The following is a 26431-nucleotide window of genomic DNA, read 5'->3' on the forward strand; positions in this document are numbered from 1 at the left end:
CTTGCTCTTCACCCTGTTGGCTTTCTGCAGAAATTTGGGAATCAAAGGTATTGGTGGAAAACACAGAGGAGCTCGGGGGCCAATGGTGTAGAAGAGCATCCCTTGGGACTCCCCCCACTGGGGGGGGGGGGGATTAAGGCAAAATAGTTGCTGCATTTTTTGTTTAGGGAGAAGCAAAATGATTGCAGCAAGGCTGATCCCATGAGTGGAAAATTCCCTCCAACAGTCTCTGATTGAGGGACCACTTGTAAGGAAGGAGAATGGACCTGCTTAATTTGTCTGCTGTCACATTGGACTTCCCTGGAATGTGCGCTGCTATGAGAAAGTAGTTTGATGAGATCACCCACTGCCACACACTTAGGACTTCTTGACATAGTTGGTAAGACTTGGTTCCCTCCTTGTTTCTTGATATACCAAACTATTGACATGTCATCTGTTTGAATCGCAATCATTCCAGAGGAGAGAGCATCCTGAAATGCTTGCAATGCTTAAAGCACTGCCCTCATCTCTAGAGCACTGAAGTGTAAGGAGGCCTCTATTGGGGACCAAGTGCCTTGGAATGTTCATCCACTGTAATGACCCCCCCCCACCTAGCAGGGTGGCGTCTGTGGTCACTGGTCTTTGGGTTGAGGGGAGAAAAGGCACATCCTTGCAGAATCTGTTCTAAATGAGTTGACCACGTTAGATCTTTCTTGCAAATATTGGTGATGGAAGTTGGTCTTGACATGGGATGGGAAAGCATCGACCATTGTGCCACAAGCAACCACTGTAGAATTTGCATATATCTGACCAGGGGTAGAAGAGTTATTGATGCTGCCATGGAGACTTATATTCAGAGGACTAATTTGGCAGGCACTTTGTTTCTGCTGATTACTGGAGAGACTTGCCTTTGAATTGTCAGTAATCTTTGCGAAGGGAGAGAGGCTATGGTGTTTTTTGTATTTAACACAGCAGCTATGAATTCTAGGGCTTGGGTAGGTTCCAGATGATTTTTCATATCTGACCATTATTCCCAAAGAGGAGCACATTTGAAGGACCTTTTGTCTGGCTTCTATGAGTTGATGTCTGGTTGTAAACGTGATAAGCCAGTCGTCTAGGTATGGAAACACACGGAATTCATGCAGTCTCAAGTGAGCTCCTACTACTGCCATGCATTGGGTGAATACCCTGGGGGCTGTGGTGAGACCAAAGGGCAGTACTCTGAATTGATAGTGACTGGCTCCCAGCAAGAACTGTAAGAACCACCTGTGCATTTTTATGTGACAGTACGCGTCTTAGAGATCTATGGAGCACATCCAATCGGCTTTTTCACAAAATGAAAGAATGGACTGAACCGTGACCATACAGAATTTGGCTCGATGAACCCATTTGTTTAGTTTGTCGAGATCTAGAATAGGTCTCCAATACCCTTTTTGGCACTAAAAAGAATCTTGAGTTAATACCGGATCCTAGATCATCTGGGGGGGGGGGGGTGCTTTTTCGATGACTCGCTTTTCTAGCAGCTTTTGTATTTCTAGTGCTGGTTGTTCCCTTTGATTGGGTGGAACATCCAGGATTTTTTGTAGGATGATGGATTAAGTGAAAAGGGTATACTACAACCTCTAAATACAATTCCCTGCACCCATTTGTCAGAAGTTAACTGTAGCCAGACTCTGTGGTGCAGGGAAAAATGAGGGCAATCGGGCCTCCGTTCAGGAGCTCTGGAAGGGTTTATAAAAGAATGAATCTCGAAAACCCTGGTTTCACTGACCCCCCTCTGTCGCGAGGGTGGTGTTTTCCATTGGAGTTCCCCCCCTCTGCCCCTGGGGGAGCTGTCACTATGTTAGTCAGGAAAGGGCCCTTGGAACTTTTCAAGCAATATTTTTCTACCAGTACATTGGTTCCTCAAAAAAGGTCTCTGAGGGGTGGAAAAAACATATGCACACTGCAGAAAGAGTGTTTCCATCCTCCTCACACCTAGTGAGTCACTCACTCTGGGCCCAAATAATGAAGTGCCATCAAAAGGGGCACTGAGGAACACAGACTTGAGTTCCACAAAGTCACACAAATGCATCCAGGCAAGTCTCCTTAAGGGTATGCCTGAACTGATGGCTCTCGTCTTCCCTTCAGCTGCATAAGAAATAAGCCTCATGGACAAGTTGGAAATGGATGTTAGGGTGGCCACCTGAGAAGCTACGAACTCCTGAACATTGTTAGTAATGGCTCCTGACAGGGTATCTGAGAGTTCTTTAATCAGACCCCTCTGCAACCTCACAAAATGTGCCAGATTATTCAAAGACCGCAGACTAAAGGCATAAATTCGCTTCCCTAGTCTATCCATTGTCCTCGCCTCCTTGTTAGGAGGATAAATAGTGGAACTCTCATCTGCCAGTTCCTTTTTGATGGCTGCTGCCACAACCATGGCATCTACTGGTAAGCCCTTGGTCCTGAATAGTTTGTCTAAGGGTGCAGTTATAATTTTGTCAGGTCTCCAGGTTATCGGCACAATAGTATCGGGGGCCTTCCATGCCCAATGAGCTCATCAGCAGGCGGGGTCACTCAGGAGGTAGATGGTCGGGTGCCAAAGGTCTGCAGGTACACAGATTCCTCTGACGTAGCATTGCTGGACTGCCAACCACTCGTTGGTTTAAAAATTTCCAGGATGTCTGCAAAGGAGACATCTTCAGGAGGTGATCAGGGGCATCATTCACCCTCCTCGAAATCTGTGTCTTCAGTGTATGATTCTTCAGGGGAATCTATGTGTTTCCTCTTACACTTCCTCTGAGGAACCTCCTCAGCAGGAAGATCTGGGGAGGTGCTGGAAGAAGAAGTTCTCAAGTGTGGGGTTGCCTGAGATCGTGACACCTGTTGTCCAGCTGGAGGAGGCAGGTGAGGCTCTGGAGCAAGGAGTAATGTGGCAGGTGGTTCCGAGGGGGAAGGACTGACTAATGTCTTGAAGCAGACAAGGCCCCCTCCATTGCCTCAAAAGCTGATCCACCCATGGTAGGGAGGGAGTCCGGGCCTGAACAACAGCGGTCGACACTGCAGTCTCCCCTCGCCCAAGGCAGACGTCTCCTGAAGCAGAAGCTGGGGCCGAACTGATCCCTGCTGAGGTTCCAATAGGAGAGATGATTCTGAAAAAAAACTTGTGTTGAATTAAACTCCTCGGAACTGGCAGGACAAGTACGGTTTTTGGAGGTCTCTGGTTCTGATCGAGCCTGAGAACTCAGAGTCACAACTGGCACTAATGAAGACTACTTCAGAGACGACACAGTTAGTGTCGGGCAACTCAAAACCAAGGTCCTTGAACTTGCAGAAGAAGTCAGAGGAGGAAAGGTGCTTGGAGGGGTATATAAGTGGAAGGTTCCTGACCCGATGGGGTAGGAGGCCTAGAGGTCCCAGTGACTCCTTGCTGCTATAGAATCTTTCTGACTACTCTTACCAGCTCTTCCTTGGTAAAGCTTCTGGAAGAACGAGTGGACTTTACAGGTGAAGGTCAGTCCATGAAGGGGGTGGCAGCTATCTGGAAAAGGTGAAGGGGAACACCTGCACCTGGGTATAGCTATGAACTCTTTATGTGGCATCAAAGTGGACGGTATCGAAAACATTGCCTTTTCTGAAGCTAGAGCCAAAGAAACTGAGGGCGCCATCTGTTTAGCTGTGGGTTCCGACATGGCAGGTGGAACCCACAGTTTTGATTTCTTCATGCTCGAAGCCGAGGAAGGTGTCCGCACCAAAGAGCTCTCCTTTTTTGCCTCCAAGGATTTAGAAGATGAGGAGGATGAAGCTGGACTGGACCTGAAAGATTTAACTTTTTATTTGTTAGAATCTTTTGAAGGTGACCCGGAAAATAGCCTCTCCGAAGGAGAAGGGTAGCAAGCCTTTTAAAATAAACTTATGTTTACACTCCACAAGAGCCCTGTGACTAAAACAGTGGCAAATGGAGCAGCAATCTTCTTGCAGGTCGAGAGGACCCAAGCAGAAAACACAATGCGAGTGCTGATCGAATAAGGTACTTTGTGCGAGCAGTTAGCAAACCTTTTAAAACAGCAGGGGCTTTCTCTCTATCTCTCTGTCTGCCATGGTGAGTGCGGGCCATGGTGAGTGTGGGAAAGATGAAAACAGAATGTACCCAATCTCAGAAAACAAGCACACACACACACACACAGGGAGAAAATACAATGATAAAAACCTCTTTTTTGATAATGAACGAAAGGGAAAGGAAGAAGAAAATGCAATACCAATGATGGTATATAAAAGGAAGCTACTACAAGGGTATGGGGGAGATACTAGCAATACTATTGAAGATGTATCAAAAGTACAAAAGGATAGTGAAGAAAGTGATCAAAATAGATGCAACAGAAGTAAAACAAAAGTACTCTGTAAGGGGGAAAAGATATGAAGAAAAAACTATCAAAAATTGTATTTATCTGAAATGAGTTTGAGAGTAAAGGTAAATCATGTCTGAAACTGAAAGTGGCAAACGAGATCTGAGGTATTCAACCAGAAACATTATGGATAGAGGGGAAAGCACAAAAGATTTTGGGTGCCCATGAGCTTTAGCAAGCGGCCAAGTTGGTTCCGAGGGGACAGAACCAAACCCATCCCATTGAGGATAACATGAAAAATGACAACTTCAGATACCTTGTTAAAGACTCTTGACATTTGGGAGAAGACTGTGCCAAGTTAAAAAAGCTGTCTAAAAAAGGAAGGAAGGAAGGAAAAACTGAGTGCATTACAGTCTGCAAAGAGATATGACTGGCACTAGAGAAAACACTCTTTGGCAAGAATATAACCCAAGGTAAAAGCACAGAATTGATTGTGTGGCCCAGAGAGGATAAAATCTTAAAACTTCCTGAAGCAATTGGCTATGGAACTGTAATATAGAAATGTGATGCAATGCATCATTGAGGTCCAATAATACCATAAGGTTTCCTAGAGAAACGAAAGGTAATAAATTCTGAAGGCTCCACATCTAGAAAATTAGAACTTTCAAAAATCAAATTAGGAATGAAAAATCTAGAACTGGTCTGCAAAAACTCTCTTTCTTTGATGCCTGAAACACTCTGGAATAGAAGACTTTTACCCCTTTGGCTTAATTGCACTGGTTTTAGGACTCTTAGGGTTAAACAAGTGCTGAAGAACCTGAAAACAATATTCTGCTTGGTACAGAGGGTGGTGGGGAAAAAAAACTTCTCAGAAAGGAGTTTCTTGTACAGAGTACGAACTGTATCTTTCCTGAAACTGAAACATCCTTGAGGCCATCACAATCTGTTGAGAAAGTGAAAAGTATAGAGTCAGCTGAAGGAACAGATTTTGAGAGACTGAGTCAGGATGGGAAAGGAACAGAATACTGGTATAGTCATTCCAAAAAAGTAAACAAGGATCTTTTTGTAAAAAGAGAGTTTAAGGTTGAACCCCTCCCGATACCTCTTATTAAATCCCTGTAAGACTAGAGAAAGGCAGGGACTGCTTATTCTGTTTCTGAGGTGAGAAAGTGGCAGTGCGATATTTGTTGGGTGGGGGGGGGGGTGTAACACAATTTACAAACTCTCTAAATTATATTCCCACACAAGATTTGGCTACTTACCGGGGCATACTTCCTCAAAATAGAAGCAGGAACTGAGGTCCAATGTATCTGCACAACCTTACATACTAAATGCATGTTTAGCTACTTTAGACACACGCAGGAAATAATGAAATATAGGTAAGAACACACAAAATGGGAGAGTAGCAAGAACATTTCTCCAACTGTCAATACAAAAATGTAGAAACTTCCACTTATGGCAAAAATAGTTTAGAATTCTATATGCTGAAGTGGAAGAAGAAAAAAAACTACTGCCAGCTACATACAAATGTTTCCCTCAGAGTTTGCAGGGGGAATGATTGGATGATCCCTGGCAGATGTTATCTACTGGCATAGGTGCAATGTCAAACCTAGAAATTAAACAGAAAAGTGTATTAGACTGAAAGACATTAATTATACAATCTAGTTTCATTGGGAACAGAAGTGTGTGAAGAGTTATTACAGGCAACAAAATCCAGTTCCTCCTTGGCTGGCACTATAGGAGAAAAGACAAAGAATCACACACATCTAGCTGTCATCCATCACTACAAAAAATTCTTCATTCATCCTGGCAATACACTAAGGAGTAAATTCCTCCAAGGTGGTTTTGATGACCGTTTTCCCCTCAGCATCACAGTTATGCATTTGTGGATCAGTAAGACAGAAGCAGCTCTATCTCTGTCTATATCAGAGCCATCTCGCATGACATCCTCAGGAAAATTTTGACTGATCTGAATCACAGGTTCTCAACAATGTGTACAGGACTAGTTGTGTGTAAACAATTTTTTGGATAACATTAAGAAAATAATATTTTCTTACAGACACCATATCATCAGATAAATAAAGATTAACCTTTTGTTTTTGTTTTCTTTCTTTGCAGGTGTTTTTAATGACCAGCCTGGAGAGGGAAATGTTGCCCCATCAAGAGATCTCTTCCCCAGGAATATCCAAGCAGCATGTTGTGGTGAAACTCCTTGCCCTAGTAAAGATGGTTCTCCCACTAGAACAGCCAAAGAGAAAGTACAGTTGTGTACCCTTCCATAAATGTAGATGTTGAGTGTATTCACTGTTGCAGTCATTACATTTGGGTAATATGCTGGCAGGTTGCCCTCAGTCGGCCTGCATATCAAAGTCTTGGGTCCTGCGTCAGTTGCTGTCTCCTCTTTAATGTCGTCAGGTCTTCAGGGGTATAAAACAGTCAGCCGATGCCATTTTCTTTAGTTTTTCTTGCCCCAGATGACAGGTGCCCCCCAAATGGGGAGCAAAAAATATATATATATATATATATATATATATATATATATATATATATACACACACACACACAACTAAAAATACATGCAATAGTCGCAATATAAATTTTACCTTCATCTAAAAGCCAATGCACCACAAAGGTTGCAGAATATAGAGAAGAAAAGAAAAGCTGTAGAATAAAGGGGGATGGTGGGTGGGTAACCCGGACTGCAACAGTGAATACATTCAAACATCTACATTTATGGTAAGTGTACACAACTGTACTATGTTCTTCGTGTTTCACTGTTGCAGTCATTACATTTGGGTAGAATCCCAAAGCTATGGATGGGAGGCTGAAACTAAATAGCATTAAGAGCGGCTATAAGGCCCTGCAGAACTGCAGTGGCAAAGCCTGCCCTGGACTTAGAGAAGAGAGGCAAATGATAATGCTTTGTAAAAGTATGAACAAAACTCCAAGTAGCAGCTTCTAGAATGTCTTTGGTTGGCACCCCTCTGAGAAAAGCTGCTGAGGTAGATGCAGCCCTGGTGGAATGTGACCTAATGCCCTTGGGCACCGGTTTACCATGTTGCAAATAGCAGAAACGAATGCAGTGGCTTATCCACTTTGAAATAGTCTGCTTTGAAATAGCCTTTCCCTCTGATCCTGCAGCAAATGCCACCAGTAGCTGCTCAGACTTTCTTAGAGATTTGGTCCTGTTTAAGTAGAATCTTAGTTGTCTGTGTACATCCAAGGAATGCAGAATCCACTCCCCCTTGTTCTGCGGATTTGGGTAAAAAGTTGGCAGGTGAATAATTTGGTTAAGAGCCCCACTGGTTACCACCTTAGGCATAAAGGAAGGATTGGTCCTGAGGGACACCATGTCTGGGTTGTTGTTGTATCTTTCGGCTTTTCCCGGTTAGGGGTCGCCACAGCGGAACTCCGGTCCGCTAATGAATGGCAGTAGATTTTTACGTACTGGGCGTACCTTCGTTGAAGGTTGTGCGTCAGGCCTGGCAAGTCGGTACGTAAAATATAATAAAAGGCTCCACAGCCATTAGGGCCTGTAGTTCTGAAACCCTTCTTGCTGAAGTGATTGCCAGAAGGAAAGCTGTTTTCCAAGATAAAAACTTTATATCCACAGTAGCGGCTGGTTCAAATGGAGGCAGGGTGAGCTTTTCCAACACAAAATTGAGGTCCCATGCAAGAATTGGAGATCTTCTGGGAGGCCTTAAATTTTTGGCCCCTCTAAGATACTGCATTATCAGGGGATGAGAAAAGATGGGAGGCTCTGTGTTGTAATGGAGCCGAGATGGCACAGGCATGGATTTTTATTGATGAAAAAGATATGCCCTTGTCAAGCATCTCAGTCAAGTATTGTAAAATCTGAGGAATATTTGGCGTTGCTGTGTCAGTTCCTTGTGCTTGGTTCCAAGCACAGAATCTCTTCCATTTATCAGCATAAGACATCCATCACAGATTTACTGAGAGGTGTTGTTTGAATAACTACATGATCAGCCATGCTGCTAGGTTCAGAGTTTGGAGCTGATTGTGCAGAATTTGATGGATCTGCTGAGACAGTAGATGAGGGATTTGAGGCAAGTACCAAGGAGGGAGTTGAGACATATTCCTTAGAATTGGGTACCAGTGCTGGCAAGGCCAATCCGGGGCAATTAGAATCATTTTTGTTTTTTCCTGTTTGACCTTTAGTAGGACCTTGGGAAGAAGAGGCAAAGGAGGAAAGGCGTAGACTGATAGGTTTTTCCAACTGAAGGATAGGGCATCCATTTTCCATGCATGTCTGTGATAAGTCCTTGTGCAGAATTTGTCCAGTTGATAATTCTGATGAGAGGTAAATAGATCTATGTCCGGGCTCCCCCATTTCTCTGTTATCATGCTGAAGACTTGTGGATCCAGTTTCCACTCATGAGGGTCCATAAGATTTCTGCCTAGGTCGTCTGCCAGAGTTTTTGTTTTCCTGGCAGGCACTGAGCTTGAAGATGTACTTGGTAAGTCAAGGCTGTGTCCCACAATGCCATGGCTAGTCTGCAAAGGGAGTATGAATGTGTGCCCCCCTGCTTGTTTATGTACCACATAACCGTGGTGTTGTCTGTCTTTATCAGTAGTTGTCCTGGATGAAGTAAGTCCTTGAAGGCTGTCAGGGCATTCTGAACAGCTAACATTTCTTTCTGGTTGATATATAGATGCATTTGTTTTGGGCTCCATATGCCCTGAATGCATCTCCCTGCCAGGTGGGCCCCCCAGGCATAGACTGATGCGTCTGTAGTTAGGGTTTGGTTGACAGGGGGTAGAGTGAAAGACTGTCCCATGTTCTGGTGACATGTCTCTGCCCACCAAAGAAACTCCTCTTGTAGGCAGGGAACGAGAGGAATCATTGTTTCCAGACTGTGACAATGTTGACTCCATAAACTTTTTAGGTACCACTGTAGTTTCTTCATATGCAGTCTTGCATATGGAATCAGTAGAATGCAGGATGCCATGAAGCCCAAAACCTGCAGAATTTGTCTTGCAGATAACTGGGTTTTTGTTGCCATCTGTTTGAAGTAAATAGTCAGTTGCCTTTGTCTGGCATAAGGTAAGCCATCTGGGCAGTTGTATTCAAGCTTGCACCCAGGAATGTAATTTTTTGAGAGGGTACCAGTTGTGATTTCTTTTTGTTTATTGTGTACCCTTGGCATGTTAGAAGCCTTTTCACAAACGCCAGATGCTGATGAAGAATGTCCTTGTTTTCTGCTTGAATGAGACAGTCATCCAAGTAAGGATAGATTTGTATGCTTCTTTGTCTGCAAAATGCAATTACTGGTGCCAGGCACTTTTTTAAGACCCTGGGTGCAGTAGATAAGCCAAAGGGCAGTGCAGAGAATTGGTAATGCATAAAACCAGCCTTGAAGCGGTGGTATCTTCTGTACGATTCCCTTATTGGGATATGCAGGTATGCCTCTTTTAAGTCTAGAGTCACTAGCCAAGCGTTCTTGCCCAGCATGGGCAGAAGCTGCTGCAAAGTTAGCATTTTGAATTTTGGTATGTCCAAGAATGTGTTCAAAACAGATAAATCCAGTATTGGGTGCCAGGCATTGTCTTTTCTGGGTACCAGGAACAGTCTTGCGTAAAACCCTTGTCATTTTTCCTGTTCTGGTACTGGCTGAATAGCCCCCATATCCTTGAGGGACGTAACTTGTTTCTGTGCCTCTGCCCATTGATTTTGTGGCAGATCTGGCCAATCGTTTGGAAATGGCAAGGTATGGAAATGAAATCTGTATCCCTGGGATACTACGTTTAATACCCACTTGTCCTGGGGTTACTAACTGCCAATTTTGAGCATGAAGTGCTAGTTTTCCCCCAAGGGGGCTGCCAAAAGATAAGTGCTTGGTGATGGCAGAAGGAAGTCACTGAGATGGTTTGCTGTAGGGTTGTGCTTTATTTCCTCCAGATTTGGAGGTAGAGGCACCCCATTGCTTTGACCTGCAAGAACCCTGTGTTTGGTATCTAGAACCTTTTGCGCACCTGGATTTGTCCCGTGAAGCTCTTTTGGACACAGGAAAGGACCAATTTTTTTGTAGGTCAGTGTCTACTGAATCTTGGTGGCTGCACTTGTAAGAAGACTTTTACAGTTTGCATAGACTTAGCTTTGTCTTCCATTTTCTTTAAAACCTCTTCTGCCTTATTACCAAATGGAGTATCATGCTGTAAAGGTGCATCCAACAATTTAGCTTTAACATGATCAGGCAAATTTTGCTCCTTGAGCCAGGCATGCCTTCTAATCACAGATCCAGTAACTGCGGCCATGCAGGAGGCCTCCAAGGAATCAAAACCACATTGCAAAGTATGCAATCCAACCTGTTCTGCTGCATGCAATAATTCCTGTAATTCTTTATTTTCCACACATTTAGAAATCAACATAATTTTCTGTTTCAATAATCCCATAACATGCTGTTGATATTTAAGCATATGAAACTGGCAGTTTAAGGACCTAATTGCCAAGGTTGCAGACGTATAAACCTTCTTTCCCCATCTATCCAACGCCCTGGAATCTCTATCAGAGGGGGTAGGATTCTTAGCTGTTGAGGCCTTTACACCTTTGGAACCCTGTCTGATAGTTTCAGGGTCAGCAGCAGGGTTTTTGAATAAAACATTTTGAGAGTCAGGAACCCTGTAAGATCTGTCTGGCTTGCTAGGAGCTGGAGGTTGGGAATCTGGAGTCATGCTTGATTTCGAAAACACGTCATCAACAATGTCTAATACAGGAGGTATGGCCAAAGGCCTATGCTGAGGAAGAAGGAAATCCCTAAGCCTCTTTTTTGATTTTGAGAAATCTTGACTCTCCCAATGAAAATGTTCCCTCAAAGTATGCAAGATTTCTCCAAAGGAATAATCTTCAGGAGGAGATGCAGATGGGATGGATTCCTCTGCATCTGAATCCTCATAGGGTGGTATAGAAAATTCCTAATCAGAAGAAATATAAACCTGATCTGAAGATTCATAATCAGTGTCCTGCCTAGGCTTCTTTTCGGGGGGGGGGGGGGTTTGGGAACGCTGATCAAGGTAATTAAGTCTTCAGCCATTTTGATCATCTGCTTTTTGGGCATAGAGGCCGGAGCTTGTGGCTCATGCGTTGCTTTTTTACCCTTAGAAGTTGCTTTTGTCTTTGTTTTTTAAACTGGTGTCAGTTTTATATAGAAATGCTGAGGCCTGAAGACACCCTCAGAAGCTGGAGCCTGCTCAGCGGCTCCCGACCCATCCGAGGGAGAGACATCCGCGGGTACAATACTTAGAGAAACTCCCAGCGTGCCGGACTCCATATGGGTCTCGGTAGAGGCCTACGACTCGAAAGTAGTGGGTATCAGGGGCTGCGAAAGCGCCTCACTGAGTACCGGTGAATGGCTTAGGAGAAGCTTTGTTGGTTTTGGACCTCTATGGTCTGTCTCTGTCCTTTTCTTTGCATTTTTTGTAAACTCCAGTAGTCGGATTGCTATCCGATGACATTTCAGGATAGTTAAATCTTTTTCCAAAATATTTTGAAGCAAAGATATATCGATGCTTAATAGTGCGTTGGTTAAATCTAGCACAAAACAGCAAGGCACGTTATGATCTGGGCCTAGGCAAGGAATACAGTACAAATGAAAATCCTTATGAGGTATTTGCTTCCCACAAATAATGCAATTATTAACTTTTACTGACATCGGTATGGAGCAAGAAAAAGTTTCCCCAACGGGGTACTTAGCTTTAATTGAAGACTTCGGTTCTGAAACTTGAATTCGAAAATTTCAGGAGTCAGCCGACCGGCACTTGCAAACTGCTTCTGCTTCGGGCACCGCGCGGCAAGAAAGACCAAAGAAAATGGTGTCGGCTGCCTGTTTTACAGCCCTGATGACCTGATGTCATGGAAGAGTAGACAGCAACCGACGCAGGACCGAAGACTTTGATATTCAGGCCGACTGAGGGCAACCTTGTCGGCAGATTACCCAAATATAATGACTGCAACAGTGAAACACAATCGTCATGGTGGACCCCTAGGCCATGGTAGATTAAAGGACTACAGCAAAGGAAGCCAGAGAAGTGAGAAAGTAGTCTGAGGAATGATGGCTGGTTACTGCTGAGTCACCCATTCTCAGGTGAGGTGAAGATTGAGCATGCATAATTGGCAAGGGTGTCTCTTGTTTTTTTTTTTTCATTTTAGGAACAACGAAAATCAGACATGCTGTGACCAAGGAAGATGGTTCTGATGTAAGTAAATCTAACTAAATCAAGTCAGTTGGGAAGGCAAGGTGTCAAATAGTTTGCAGAAACAGCACACTTATGCAAACAATAAATGTCCCAAAACAGGGCGGTCATGGTGGTGCAGCGGTTAGTGTTGCCGCCTCACAGCAAGAGGTTCAGCAGTTTGATTCTTGGCTGGGGTGCCTTCTGTGCAGAGTCTGCATGTCCTCCCTGTGGTCGCGTGGGTTTCCTCCAGGTGCTCCGGTTTCCTCCCACATCCCAAAGACATGCAGTAGGTAGATTGGACACACTAAATTGGCCCTAGGTGTGTGTGCCTTCTGTGGAAGGTTGGGCGCCAGGCTGGCAACTCGACACCGTAAAACTCCACTGCCAATCATGAGCAGACAGATGATCCACTGTGGCGACCCCTAACCGGGAAAAGCCGAAAGAAGAAGAAATGTCCCAAAACACCATAAGCGGCACACTAAAATCCTGTCAGAAATCTCTACGAAATGGAATAAGTGTGACAGAAACAAACAGTAGGAAAGTTGCCACAACGTTATCACAAACACAGAATGCCCCACAGTCAGCACTGAGGATAATAATGTCGCACATAAAATTTTTAAATAAAACTTTCAAAGTTTACATAAGCTGCACATTTGTTCATAATTCAGAACCCCATTATAGCAGAGGCCACAAACAACAGTCCTAGACAGGAATCAGACAGTATTATAGAAATACAGGACTTCTTAAAGGGAGAGAGCCCTATTTTCCATAACAGAAGTAAAAAGCACTTTTTCCATATATAGACACACACACACACACACATATATATATATATATATATATATATATATATATATATATATATATATGTATGTATGTATGTATGTATATATAACACACAAACACGCAGACACACACACACACATATATATATATATATATATATATATATACATATATAGAGAGAGAGAGAGAGATAGGACATGTGTATATATGTATATATATATATATATATATATATATATATATATGGGTTCATATCTATTCATCGAAATGACATTACATCGACTGTCATTACATCGACACCAATTCGCCGACAGTACTGTTCATCGACATGCGAATTCATCGACAAGTCATTTCAGCGACAACCCGGGCTGAAATATCGCTGACTAGGAAACGGAACCTTACAGCAATCATGAAACATTACCGTACACTGACTAGGCAACGGAACCTCATACATTGCCGGACAGGACTAAATAAGAAGCATCTGTAACAAGACACATATGTTTCCCCAAACACTCCCCAGAGTATATATAAAGCAAATGTAACACGAGGAGACCCTACACCATAGTAGTATACAGGTATGTTAACTGTCCGCCCTAATAAACAACGTACACTACACAGAAGCATCCGGGATCCTAATGCATTACTGCTATACAGCGAAGTAATTGCTCACTGAAGTAAACAATGTATAAACAGCATAGCTACATGACTGTCAGGCTAGTGCCTACCTAACGTTGTGGGCATGTACGCTACATCTTCAACAATCTAGCTATACCCTCCACGAACTCGATGTCAGTGTAACTGTTCATATTAGCAATCAGAGTCTGGAACCGTTGCTGACGGTAAATAAGTTTCCTACGTTTGGGGGATGGTGGGCAACCTGTAGATAAACGCATCCAGCTCGTCTACCCGGTTTTGTTCGCGACAGAGTGTGTGTAGTAGGTACCGTAAATCATTACCCCTATCACATAGTAGACATTTCAACCTACGGTGCCATGCTTCAACCTTGTTCTGGGTTCGGGGCAAACACATCTGATTCAACTCATAGACATTCCAGAAGCTGATAGGGAATAGCGGAAATCGCATGGCAGACGTAAATCTTGTTTGGAACTTACGTTTCTTGCCATAGATGTACCAGTCTGCAAAGTACTGCACAATGTCCTTGCCTTCCTTGGGGAATGTACTCTTCAGTTCCTCAAATGTACCCTTCACCCTATCTTCGGGTAGGAACGCCAAAGCCACAAGTGATTTAACAGCCAACTGGAATTGCTGTGATTTGTTATACATGCTAGCTAACCCTAAGGATTGTATCTTCCGCCAGACATTCTGGCCGAAATGGAAAAGGCAGCCCTTGGATCGTACTTCAGAGAAGTTGAGCCTCACACTTTTCATTGTGGCTATTTCAAAGTCGCACAACACAAATTTCACATCAACATTGAATCTATTTTCTGTCAACAAATGGAATATGCAACTCCACATGTAGTTGTACGCTTTCAGCGACTTTTTGGACATCAACGCATAGACAAGTGGGGCAAACTTCATATCTTCTCCGTGTTGCAGTATGCCATGTATACTATATAACTGCCGTATACACACACCTTTATTGAAAAAAGTGCCATCCATCAACCATATGGTTGATTGGCTAAGGTCACGCAGGTTATCTGTGGTACTAAATGCTACCACAGTTGTGTCTGTAACCCTATCTGACATTGCTTTGTGTATGAACACTCCTGTCTTCAAGGTGAACTGACTAAAATCGATGTTATCTAGCGTCAGTTGTGCCTGTGTCATAGGGCCGCGCAGCTTCCTCACCCGGTTCACCTGCTGTAACATAGCGGCTCTGCTTGGTAAACTATCTATGGTAGACAATGATGTTGACGCTACTGCATCATCTACCACAAGTGAAGGTGTATCCCTCGCCATACCAGCCCTACATTTCAACTCACTACACACAACGCATCGCTCCATTTCACCCAGGTCAGCGGAATGACAGTGTGGAACGGACTTTTGCAGTTTATCCCCGCCAGGTAGGTAGTGGGTCACAGCCCTGCCTTTACAGTGCTGTGTACATTTATATTTACAGGCCCAGTACCGGATACTGTCCCTTGTCCTCTCTAGGTAATACAAGTAGTTATCTATGATTAACATAGGTTTCAGTCTTTGCGACCGTACAGTGGGGTAGATACATCCTATCTCACCCGGGGCAGACTGGTATGTGCTCGCCATTTTGTCTGGTGCTTAGCACGGTGTGTTTCCGTTACATGGTAATTTATGCTCAGCGCTACGTCATCATCAGATCTTCTCCTGGTGTATGAGTGGGATCGGAGTTGTATGGTGTGTGGTTCGTGCTTTAACCTTCTGGGTGATTTGTCGGTGATGTGTAAGTCGATGAATTCGCATGTCGATGAACAGTACTGTCGGCGAATTGGTGTCGATGTAATGACAGTCGATGTAATGTCATTTCGATGAATAGATATGAACCCATATATATATATATATGTGTATATATATATATATATATATATATATATATATATATATATATATATACACATATATATATATATATATATACACATATATATATATATATATATATATACACATATATATATATATATATATATATATATACATATATATATATATATATATATATATATACATATATATATATATATATATATATATATACACATATATATATATATATATATATATATATATATATATATATATACACACACACACACACACACACACATACCATACAGAGACATAGCTTTTTTTTTTTCTATACATAATTATACTTTCTGTTATGAAGTGCTCTTCAAACGGTACTTAACTGTCAAAAAAAGGAGCTGAAGGACAGCTTCTGCTCAAAGTGATGCCTCTGAGGATCTTCTTCATGAGGTAGCAAGAAAGTTCTTAAGATTTTCCACTCTGGCAACAGATTTTCACTCCATATGGATGACCAATCAACAGTTAGTGACAGTGAGGGAGGGAATCAGAACTTTCAGAAGTTAGTCAATTGCTGAGCCTTGGGTTAAGACACAACCTATATAGCTTAAAGGAAAGATGAACATCACACCGCTTCAGCTTAATACAGCATACAGTCAGTATAAAGAGTAGTACACAAGTATAGTTTACTACAGTACATTATTACAAAAGACAGCAATGCATGAATTCAGTATAACAATAGGATGACTAATGAAGAGGTCGCAAAAATAAGCTGGCTGAGGAGGTTTTGGTCATCTTCCTGCAATGTTTGGAATCTCCTTTATAGCTTTGTTTTTTAAAAGTTTTCTCGCTTTGCTTTTGTTGTTACAGACTATCTACATCAGTTGTTCAAACTTTTTACATTTCCGTTATGAATAAGTGCTGTTATCACTGTTACAGTGTACATGACTACACTAAGCTGATTTATGCAACTTACTGCATAATAAGATGTGACAAAACTAACGGAATAATATATACCCATCTTGTCTTCTAGAATGTTACCCACCTCTCATGATTTCTTTTAAGTCAGTTTATCCCGATACTCCCGCATTATCTACAAAAACAGACATATGGAGCTAAATCTTGTATGGTTAAAAGAACATACCCAATCAAGCAAATATTGGTCTTCTGTTATAGTCTGATATATCATGTGTTACATTACCAGTCATAAATGCCCAGCCTCACAGTGACTGTACACACTACACAACTGAATTATACAAATACATCACACTATGGACATGATGTATTTTGCAGCAAGTCTAGAACATATTCAGTGCCACACTAGGTTACTATTTAACACAAATGGAGCATGCAACACAACTCAAATACCACAACACCTAACAAAAAAATGCATTTTCTCTCAGAACTAATTTAACTTCATATTTTCAGTCAAAAAATGGGTATGTTTACCTGATTAGTTTGCATCTTCAGCTGCGTTTCCTGTTTCAGATTCCTAAATTCTTCTTTAGCTGCAAATATGTATATATGTACATTAAATGTCAATGTTAGCTCTAACTTATTAAGAAGCCAGAAAACAATTAAGCAAGGCAAAGGTCTAACCATCATAAATAGTTATCATATTTCATTTTACATAAACGGTAGGTGTTATTCCAAATACTCATAAACTGACCCCACTTTAAAGCTCTACTCAGGATGACTTCCTGTGGCAGTGGATATATTTGTATCTTCACCTATGGCAATATAACACAGGTGAGCCAGCTGAAAGTGGTCAAAAAGCAAATAAGCTAAAAATACATCTGTCACCACCCAGGCAGGTACCAATTCACATGCTTCACAATGTATTTCCAAAGAGCCTAGCCAACAAATCTAGGAGGATATGCATAAACATTTAAAGTAGCAAGGTTTAGAACCCAGCAGAGAGAGAGAGAAAGAAAACTCTACCATCGAGCTACCAGGCAGAACTAGAGATTCATGAGAAGTCCTTTTGGTTGGCTGCGTCAACTGCACAGTTAACTTGAAAAACATTTAATACTGGCATGGTGGGGAAATGTAAAATAACACAGGAGTTACTTGCCCACTACAATATATATATTTTTTTAATTTATCAAAGCCTATGTTTCCTATATGTTACCTTCTGATACTGAGGATTTTGATTTTGATTTTTTTTTAACAGTCATGCATTTACATTCTTATTTCCTTACTCTTCATTGCCAGAGGGATGATCTTTGTGAACTTAATTTAATCTCCAATGCACTGTGCAAACACTTACAAACTTGATGAAACAAACTCTAACCTTCCCAATCTGTCAGTATCGAAGGAGACTGAGCCAGAGTCATCCCAAAGGTGAAAAAGCAAAGTTTTCTACTTGTCTGCACCACAGTACTGAAGGAAATGCACTTAATATTTTGCACTTTGCCCAGTCCCCACCCTCTGGTACTTCTCACTTGCCCACTGCTTCATCACGTAAATCAAACTCACCCATTCATTTCTCCACCTGAAAGATTGTTACGAGACTGACAGGGTGGGGATTCTAGCACCTTCCAGGAAAAATGCACTGGACCCCTGTCCAAGCAGTGTGAGAATCCTATGATCCATCTGTTCCCTGTCTGACAGACTCTCACTTGCTGTCCATATGAGGGTAAAGGCTGGGTTTGTCCCCTACAAGGGAGAGAGCCCAACACCATTTGTTTTCCAGGACTAACACAGCAGCACCATTCCTTCCATTACACCTGACTATCATTTGCAAAGTATTAGACTGAAAGTCAGACACACCTATTACTTAACCCCTTTACACACGTGTTCACAGCGTAAGCCTAGCAACTGTTATCAAAAGCACGTAAGCTTCCTACTATGTGACGCACTGCTCACAGTGCAAATATTAGGCCTACTGCTGCAGGTAATAAAGTCAACAATGTTCAAGATGTCGCCAATACAGTGGGCTCCTGCTAAAGTACAGTTTTGTACCTACCATAAATGTAGATGTTCGAAGATCCACATTGCTGCAGTCCTTACATATGGGTAGTCCGCTGTCCTCGGTCGGCCCGAATACCAAAGTATTAGGCTGACGTCGGTCATGGGCGCTCAGATCTGACATCAGAGCGTCAGGGTATAAAAGCGCATGACCGACGTCATATCCTCAGTCTTTTCTTGCCCCAGATGTCAGAAGGCCCTAAAAAGAAAGGCCACAGCCCAAAAACAGGATACCTCCCAAAAACATGCCCAACAACAACCATCACCCAAACCATATAACCATGCCAAACTACAGAGGGAAGGAGGGAGGGTTGGACTGCAGCAATGTGGATCTTGAACATCTACATTTATGGTAGGTACAAAACTGTACTATGTTCTTCATCTCACATTGCTGCAGTCCTTACATATGGGTAGAATCCCAAAGCAGAGGTAAAGGGAGGATGGCAAAATCATAAAGCATTAGGGGCTGCTAAAATGCCCTGTAATATTGCAGTGGCAAATCCAGCCCTAGACTTAGAATAAAGAGGAAGGTGGTAATGCTTGGAAAAAGTATGTACTGAACTCCAAGTGGCTGCTTCCAAAATATCTTTTGTAGCTAGGCCCCTTAGAAAGGCAGTAGAAGTGGCAGTAGCTCTAGTGGAATGAGGTCTGATTCCAGCCGGAATCTCCTTACCATGATGGGAATAACAGAAAGAAATACAAAACCCAATCCATTTAGAAATAGTTTGTTTTGAAACAGGTTTTCCCTGAGAACCCAAAGCAAAAGAAACAAACAACTGCTGAGACTGCCTGAACCCCTTGGTTCTGCTCAAATAATAACGTAACTGCCTGTGAATATCCAAAGTATGCAAAATCTTCTCCCCTTTATTTTGTGGGTTTGCATAAAAAGTAGGCAAATGAATAGTTTGGTTCAAGGCCACACTAGAAACCACTTTAGGCATAAAGGAAGGATTAGTACGCAAAGATACCCTATCCTTATGAAAAAATCAGGAAAGGTTCCACTGCCATAAGGGCCTGTAATTCAGAAACCCTTCTTGCAGAGGTAATGGCCAACAAAAAAGCAGTCTTCCATGATAAATACTTTAACTCGGCAGTAGCTGCAGGCTCAAAAGGTTGTAGAGTAAGCTTTTCCAACACAAAATTGAGATCCCAAGCAGGAGTAGGAGCTCTATGTGGGGGTCTTATGTTCTTTGCCCTCTAAGAAATTGCTTAAACAAAGGATGGGAAAATAAAGGAGGGTCACAGTCATAGTGAGCAGAAATGGCTGCAGCATGAACCTTTATCGAGGAGAAAGACAAACCCTTGTCCAATAACTCAGTAAGATATTGAAGAGAAACACTTAAATCAGGCTTGGAAACATCAAAGTCCTTCGCTTTGCTCCAAAGAAAAAATCTCCTCCATTTATCAGCGTAAACTTTCCTTGTACTAGGCCTTCTGGCCTCCAAAATAACATTCAAAACTTGTTGTGGAAGCTGAGACCCTCCAGGGTCTAAAACAGAATACGCCAGGCTGTGAGATGCAGAGACTGAATCTTGACATTGAGGAAGTGATTGCCCTCCTGAGACAAAAGATGCGGAATCAAATGCAGAGGCCATGGAGGCTCCCGTACCAAACTCCTCAGTAGTGGGTACCAGTGCTGTCGAGGCCAATCCGGCGCTATCAGAATCATGGATGGCTTGTCTATTCTGGCCTTCAGGAGTACCTTGGGAATGAGAGGCAGAGGTGGAAAGGCATAGACATGAAGATTACTCCAACTGAATGATAGAGCATCCACCTTCCAAGCTGTGGGATGAAACATTTTTGTGCAAAACTTTGGCAACTAGTAATTTAGTGGAGAAGCGAACAGATCTATGTCTGGAGTCCCCCATAACACTGTCAACTTTTGAAACACATGAGGATCCAGTTTCCACTCGTGAGGATCCACAATTTGTCTGCTCAACACATCCGCTAAGGAGTTCTGTGCTCCTGGTAGAAACCTTGCCTGAAGATTGAGGTGTAAACTGAGAGCAGTCTCCCACAAAATCATCGCTTGCCTGCAAAGAGGGTACGAATGGGTTCCCCCTTGCTTGTTGATGTACCACATGACAGTAGTGTTGTCTGTTGAATCAACACCTGTCCTGGGTGAAGTAAATCCTTGAAAGCCATCAATGCAAATTGGACTGCTAACATCTCCTTCAAGTTGATATGCAAATGTTGAAGTCTGACAGGCCACGTGTCTTGCACCCATTTTCCATTGAGGTGTGCTCCCCAAGCCTTGTCCGAGGCATCTGTCGTTAGAATCTGACTCGCCTCTGGTCGGGTCACAGAGAGTCCCTTGTTTAGGTGACATTCCTGAGCCCACCACCAAAATTCTTTCTGAATGCAAGGTATTATCTGAATGACAGTGTCTAGATCTTGGCAGTGTTGTGTCCATACATTTTTGAGATACCATTGAAGCTTCCTCATATGCAGTTTGGCATTGGGAAGCACCAGAATACAAGATGCCATGAACCCCAAGGCTAGAAGGACTGTCCTTGCAGTCAGCCTGGACTGTAGAGACATTTGATGGAAATAAAGAGAAAGGCTTCTTTGTTTGTCCGGGGTCAAAAAGGCCATCTGGGAAGCTGTATTCAGTCTCACACCCAGAAAGCACATGTCCTGAGAGGGTACTAGACTAGACTTTGTTTCGTTCACAGAATACCCTAGGCATCTTAACACTACCATCACATACTGTAGATGATGCAGAAGTTAGTCTTTGTGTTGTGCAATAATCAGGCAATCATCCAAATAAGGATAAATCTGTATTCCTCTTAACCTGAAAAAGGCTATCACTGGAGCCAGAACCTTTGTGAACACTCTGGGCACAGCAGATAAGCCAAAGGGCAATGCAGAGAACTGATAATGTAAATTTCCAGCCCGAAAACGCAGGTATCTCCTGCAAATGGGCCTGATAGGAACATGAAGATAAGCCTCTTTGAGATCCAGAGTTACCATCCAGTGATCTTTTCCCAACAGAGGTAAAAGCTGTTGTAACATCAGCATTTTGAACTTTGGAATGTCCAGATAAGTGTTGAGGATAGATAAATCCAAAATTGGTCTCCACGTGTTCCCTTTCTTTGGTACTAGAAACAGGTGAGAATAAAATCCTAGTCCCACTTCTGACAGAGGAACTGGCTGTATAGCTCCTATTTGAAGAAGTAAAGAAATCTGCTTGTGAGCCTCTATCCTTTGCCGAGGAGGAACGTCTGGCATGCCTTTGAAAGGAGGCAATGTATGGAAATAGAACTTGTAGCCTCGGTTTATAATGTCCAATACCCATTTGTCCTGGGTGACTAAAAGACAGTTTTGCTTGAAGAGTGTTAACTTTCCTCCCAAAGGAGCTGCCAGGGAAGAAGAATCTGGCAGCTGAAAATGCAGGTCATTGGGCCTGTTTACAAAAGGACTGGCCCCTGCCCTCACCTGCAGATTGTGCAGGTGAACTCCAAGTTCTAGGCCTGAATGTACTGTGAGCTCTGCCCCTGCCACGTCTAGATCTACCCCTAGACTGAGAATCAGAAGAAGGGTAGGTCCACCCCTTAGTAGGCCAATTTCTACTAAACTTTGGAGGTTGCACCTGCAAAAAATCTTTAACAGTCTGCATGGACTTAGCCTTGTCTTCCATTTTCTTCAAAACTGACTCCACAGGGGGACCAAACAAAACTTCAGACTGTAAAGGGGCATCCAGAATTCTAGTTTTAACATGCTCGGACAAATTCTGATTCTTAAGCCAGGCGTGCCTATGAAGAACTGAACCAGTGGCAGCCACCCTAGAAGAGGCCTGTACAGCATCAAAACCACACTGCAAAGAATGCTTACCCACCTGTTCAGAGACATGTACTAAATCCTGCAATTCTTTACACTCTATGCCCTCTGCCAAAGCATCCACTTTAGATTTTAGCTGAGAAAGGAGGAAATTCTGATATTTCAACATATGAAACTGGCAATTTAAAGCCCTCATTGCTAAAGTAGAAGAGGTATACACCTTCTTACCCCATCTATCCAAAGCTCTAGCTTCCTTATCTAGAGGAACCGGATTCTTTACAACAGAAGCTCTAACACCCTTAGGCCCCTGACTAATAGTTTCTGGGTCCGCCCTAGGACTCTTATACAGATATTTATGAGCCTCAGGCACCCTGTAATACCTGTCCGGTTTAACTGGCGCAGGAGGCAAAGAATCTGGATTAAGGAAGCCTCCGAGAAAACATCTTGAACAACATCCAAAACAGGAGGTATAGCCAAGGGTCTATGCTGTGGTAAAAACAAGAATTCCCTAAGCCTCTTCCGTGAATCAGAGAAATCCTGTCCTTCCCACTTAAAATGCTCCCTCATGGAATGCAGAGTTTCTGAAAATGAAAAATCCTCTGGAGGAGAAGCAGAAGGAGTGGAATCCTCTACATCAGAATCCGAATAAGGGGGGAAATCTTGAATATCTTCAGCAGAAGAGTCTGAGTCATCTGAGGCCTGATCCAAACTTTCCAAGTCTGGCTCCACCCTGGGCCTCTTATCAGGAGGGGGCATAGAACCTCTAATTAAAGTAATCAAATCTGCCAGTTTAAGCATGTGCTTTTTAGGCACAGACCCTGAAGTACCTGGAGGGACACCAGAGGAAGGCAAAACAGACCTGCCCCTTAGAAGAAGCCTTAGAAATAGTAGCAGAAGGCCTAACCACCTTAGGCATAGAAGGTAGAACAGTAACCTGAGAGGCCCCTTCAGCTTGACCTGACTCCTGTGAGGCCACATCCTGCAAAATCAAAGTTTCCCCCTGAGACTCAACAGAAACTTCAACCGGATCCACCTGCTCCACTGTAGTTTCTGCAGGACCGGCGTCCGAAACGGACGAATCAACCTGTCTAGGTTTCAAGGATTTGTCTTTGCGCTTCTTCAGGAAGCGGCGCCGGAGGATCCGACGGCATATTATAATTACACCGCTTACCAAAGACTAACCTAGCACAATCTAACCTTCTTTTTATAGTGCGCTTATTAAACCTAGCACAAAACCGACACCCGACTACGTCATGGTCCGGTCCCAAACAAGGAATGCAAAGAGAGTGATAATCCCTATGCGGTATCTGTTTCCCACAAGAAATACAATTATTCACTTTTTCTGACATCCGGAATTAACTGAGGCAAGAAAAAACAAAATATTCCCCAACGGGGTACTTAGCCCAACTTGGTTTCGGTCTGAAACTCAGAATACGAAAATTTCAGAACGCCGAACGGCACTTGCAACGCTGCTTCTGCATCGGACCATGCGGCAAAAAAGACTGAGGATATGACGTCGGTCATGCGCTTTTATACCCTGACGCTCTGATGTCAGATCTGAGCGCCCATGACCGACGTCAGCCTAATACTTTGGTATTCGGGCCGACCGAGGACAGCGGACTACCCATATGTAAGGACTGCAGCAATGTGAGATGAAGAACATCACCTTCTCCAGGGAAGAGTCAGCCAGCACTAGCTGCTTAATCAAACCACTCCCTGCCTAAGCTGCTAAGCACCAATGACGCCAATCAAACCTGGGTCATCTAAGTGGTAGTCAACATTCTGCACCATGGGAACAAGGATTTTATTTTTTTATTTCATTGTTTCACACATTTACTGATGTTAGCAGAAACCATGTGATATATGCACATATGCGATTCAAGCAAATTTTATAAGTTACTCAAATGTACACTTTACTGCTTCTTTGTTACTTACTACAATGTTTATGATCTTGTTTCCCCCCAAAGTTTCCAATACTGTAAATATCATTTGTCTAAATGTTTTTATTTTTTATGACTGAATTCATCCAGGCTGTGTCTGAAATGGTCGGCTGTAATCAATGTTATTAACCCATTAAACAAAATATATATAAATAAAATCTGCTACTGAAATACAAAACTGTATCAGATGGATCAACAAGTGATCATTTTTACTTAGCCTGCAACTGAGATATCCTGCTCACCTCTCTAAAGGGCTATATTTCTCTAAAAGTCACATTATCAGTGGACGTGTATAGCCTCGCCAGGAGCATGTAATGATGTCATGTACCACACCAGGAAAGCATGCCTACTGTCTGAGCAATTAGCCCCAACTGATAAGCAAGCACATTTTTCTACAAATCAAGAAAAAAGTAAGATAGCACCCACACTGCTACAAGGATATATGAATAGACCACTGAGAAGAAAAGTGTGTGTGCATGTATGCAAATACACACATACATGTGTGTGTGTGTGTGTGTATATTATATGGTTCATAGGTAGGTACTAGGCTATCGGCCCAAGGGCCTACGTATGCCTAGCCAGCAAGGTTCCATAGCTTATGTCACCCAAGAAAGTTATTTTCCTGTGCCACTGTCCAGCTGAGACACAGAAGTGATCCCCGGGTGTATTTCTTATTTCCCACCCACTCATCAAGATTTTTCCTGAAGAGTGCTAAAGAAGAACTTTGCTTGACATAGATGGGTAGCTTGTTCCAGAGTATAGGAAGTCTCTGGGACAGGAATCTATCCCTCCAGCGTGTCCTGTTTATTGTGGTGTCAAGGTTTAAGTCCCTAGAGCATGTAGCTCAGAGGGATTGGGATTTCTTTAGGTGTAGCATGTCCAACAGCTCTGGGTTTGATATAGCTTTATATGTTAGGCAGAGATCACCTCAGAGTAGGCGATATGCTACGGAGTAAAGTTGGAGTTTTTTGATGCAGTCAGTGTAGGGCATTTGTTTGAGGACAGTAATCCTCTTTGTGAGGCCTTTCCAGCTGCTGCAGATGTCTTGTGAGGTACATTCCAAAAGGGGCGTTGTACTCTATAATGGGTCTAATGAGTGACGAGTAGAGGGGAACAATGACCTTTTTTCCTGGATGAGAACCCTTTTATGATGAGGTGTGCCATGTAGAAGGACTTCCGGACTACTGTGGCGATGTGATTATCAAAGGAGAGACTACTGTCCACCTGGGTGTTAAGTAGATTGCTGCCTATGTGGTAGTTCATGGGTACAGAGATTTTACCAAAGGGGATGACATTGCACTTTTTGGCACTGAGCTTGAGGCCATGGCTCTGACACCAGGCATCTGTCTCAGTGAGGCCCGTCTGTAGGATGTCCACATCATTTGGGGACTTGACTATGGCTCCTAGTTTGCAGTCATCTGCGAACTTCGTTAGCCAGAGGCCTTCTGTGTTAGCCTGTACTTCAGAGAAGTAGATACCAAACAGGAGAGGTCCCAGGATGGAACCCTGTGGTAACTCCACTTGTCACTGGTTTGAGGTCAGACTTTGAGTCTGCAACTTTTACAGTGTGGGTTTTCTGTCAGTGAACCAGTTGGCAACCCATCTTGTGACATAGGGATTTATACCTAGTTTAGCTATAATTCCAGAATGGGGGATAGTGTTGAAAGCCTTGGCGAGGCCAAGATAGGCTGTGTGAACCACCTTACCCTCATCCACGGCTTTGGTGACTGCCTCAAAGAAGTCAGTCAGATTCAGGAGGCATTATCTGCCTTTCACAAACCTGAACTGGGTGGGATCTAGAGTTTGGAGGTTACCAATGTCTTTGTTTATGAGTTCCATGATAATACATTCCATGGCCTTGCAGACCAGGCTCGTCAGGCTAATAGGTCGATAGTTCCCGGGATCAGTGGTGGCTCCCCCTTTGTGGAGTGGTATAACTGTTGCTGTGTGCCATTCAGTGGGCACAAAGCCTGATGCGAGGCTATTATTGAACATGGT

At 43.0% G+C, this 26431-nt stretch overlaps 1 protein-coding gene across 1 annotated transcript in view; it reads right to left on the reverse strand.

Annotated features, from left to right (window-relative positions):
- XRN1 (5'-3' exoribonuclease 1) overlaps positions 1-26431 on the reverse strand; it is a 2408514-nt gene that overhangs the window by 415955 nt on the left and 1966128 nt on the right. Inside the window, exon 40 of the mRNA XM_044071018.1 lies at positions 17193-17251. Coding sequence (XP_043926953.1) covers positions 17193-17251 — 59 coding nt within the window. The remainder of the gene's footprint in view (positions 1-17192; positions 17252-26431) is intronic.

Source organism: Protopterus annectens, chromosome 5.part0 (assembly GCF_019279795.1).
Source record: "Protopterus annectens isolate FY-2018-M chromosome 5.part0, PAN1.0, whole genome shotgun sequence".
NCBI lineage: Eukaryota > Metazoa > Chordata > Ceratodontiformes > Protopteridae > Protopterus > Protopterus annectens.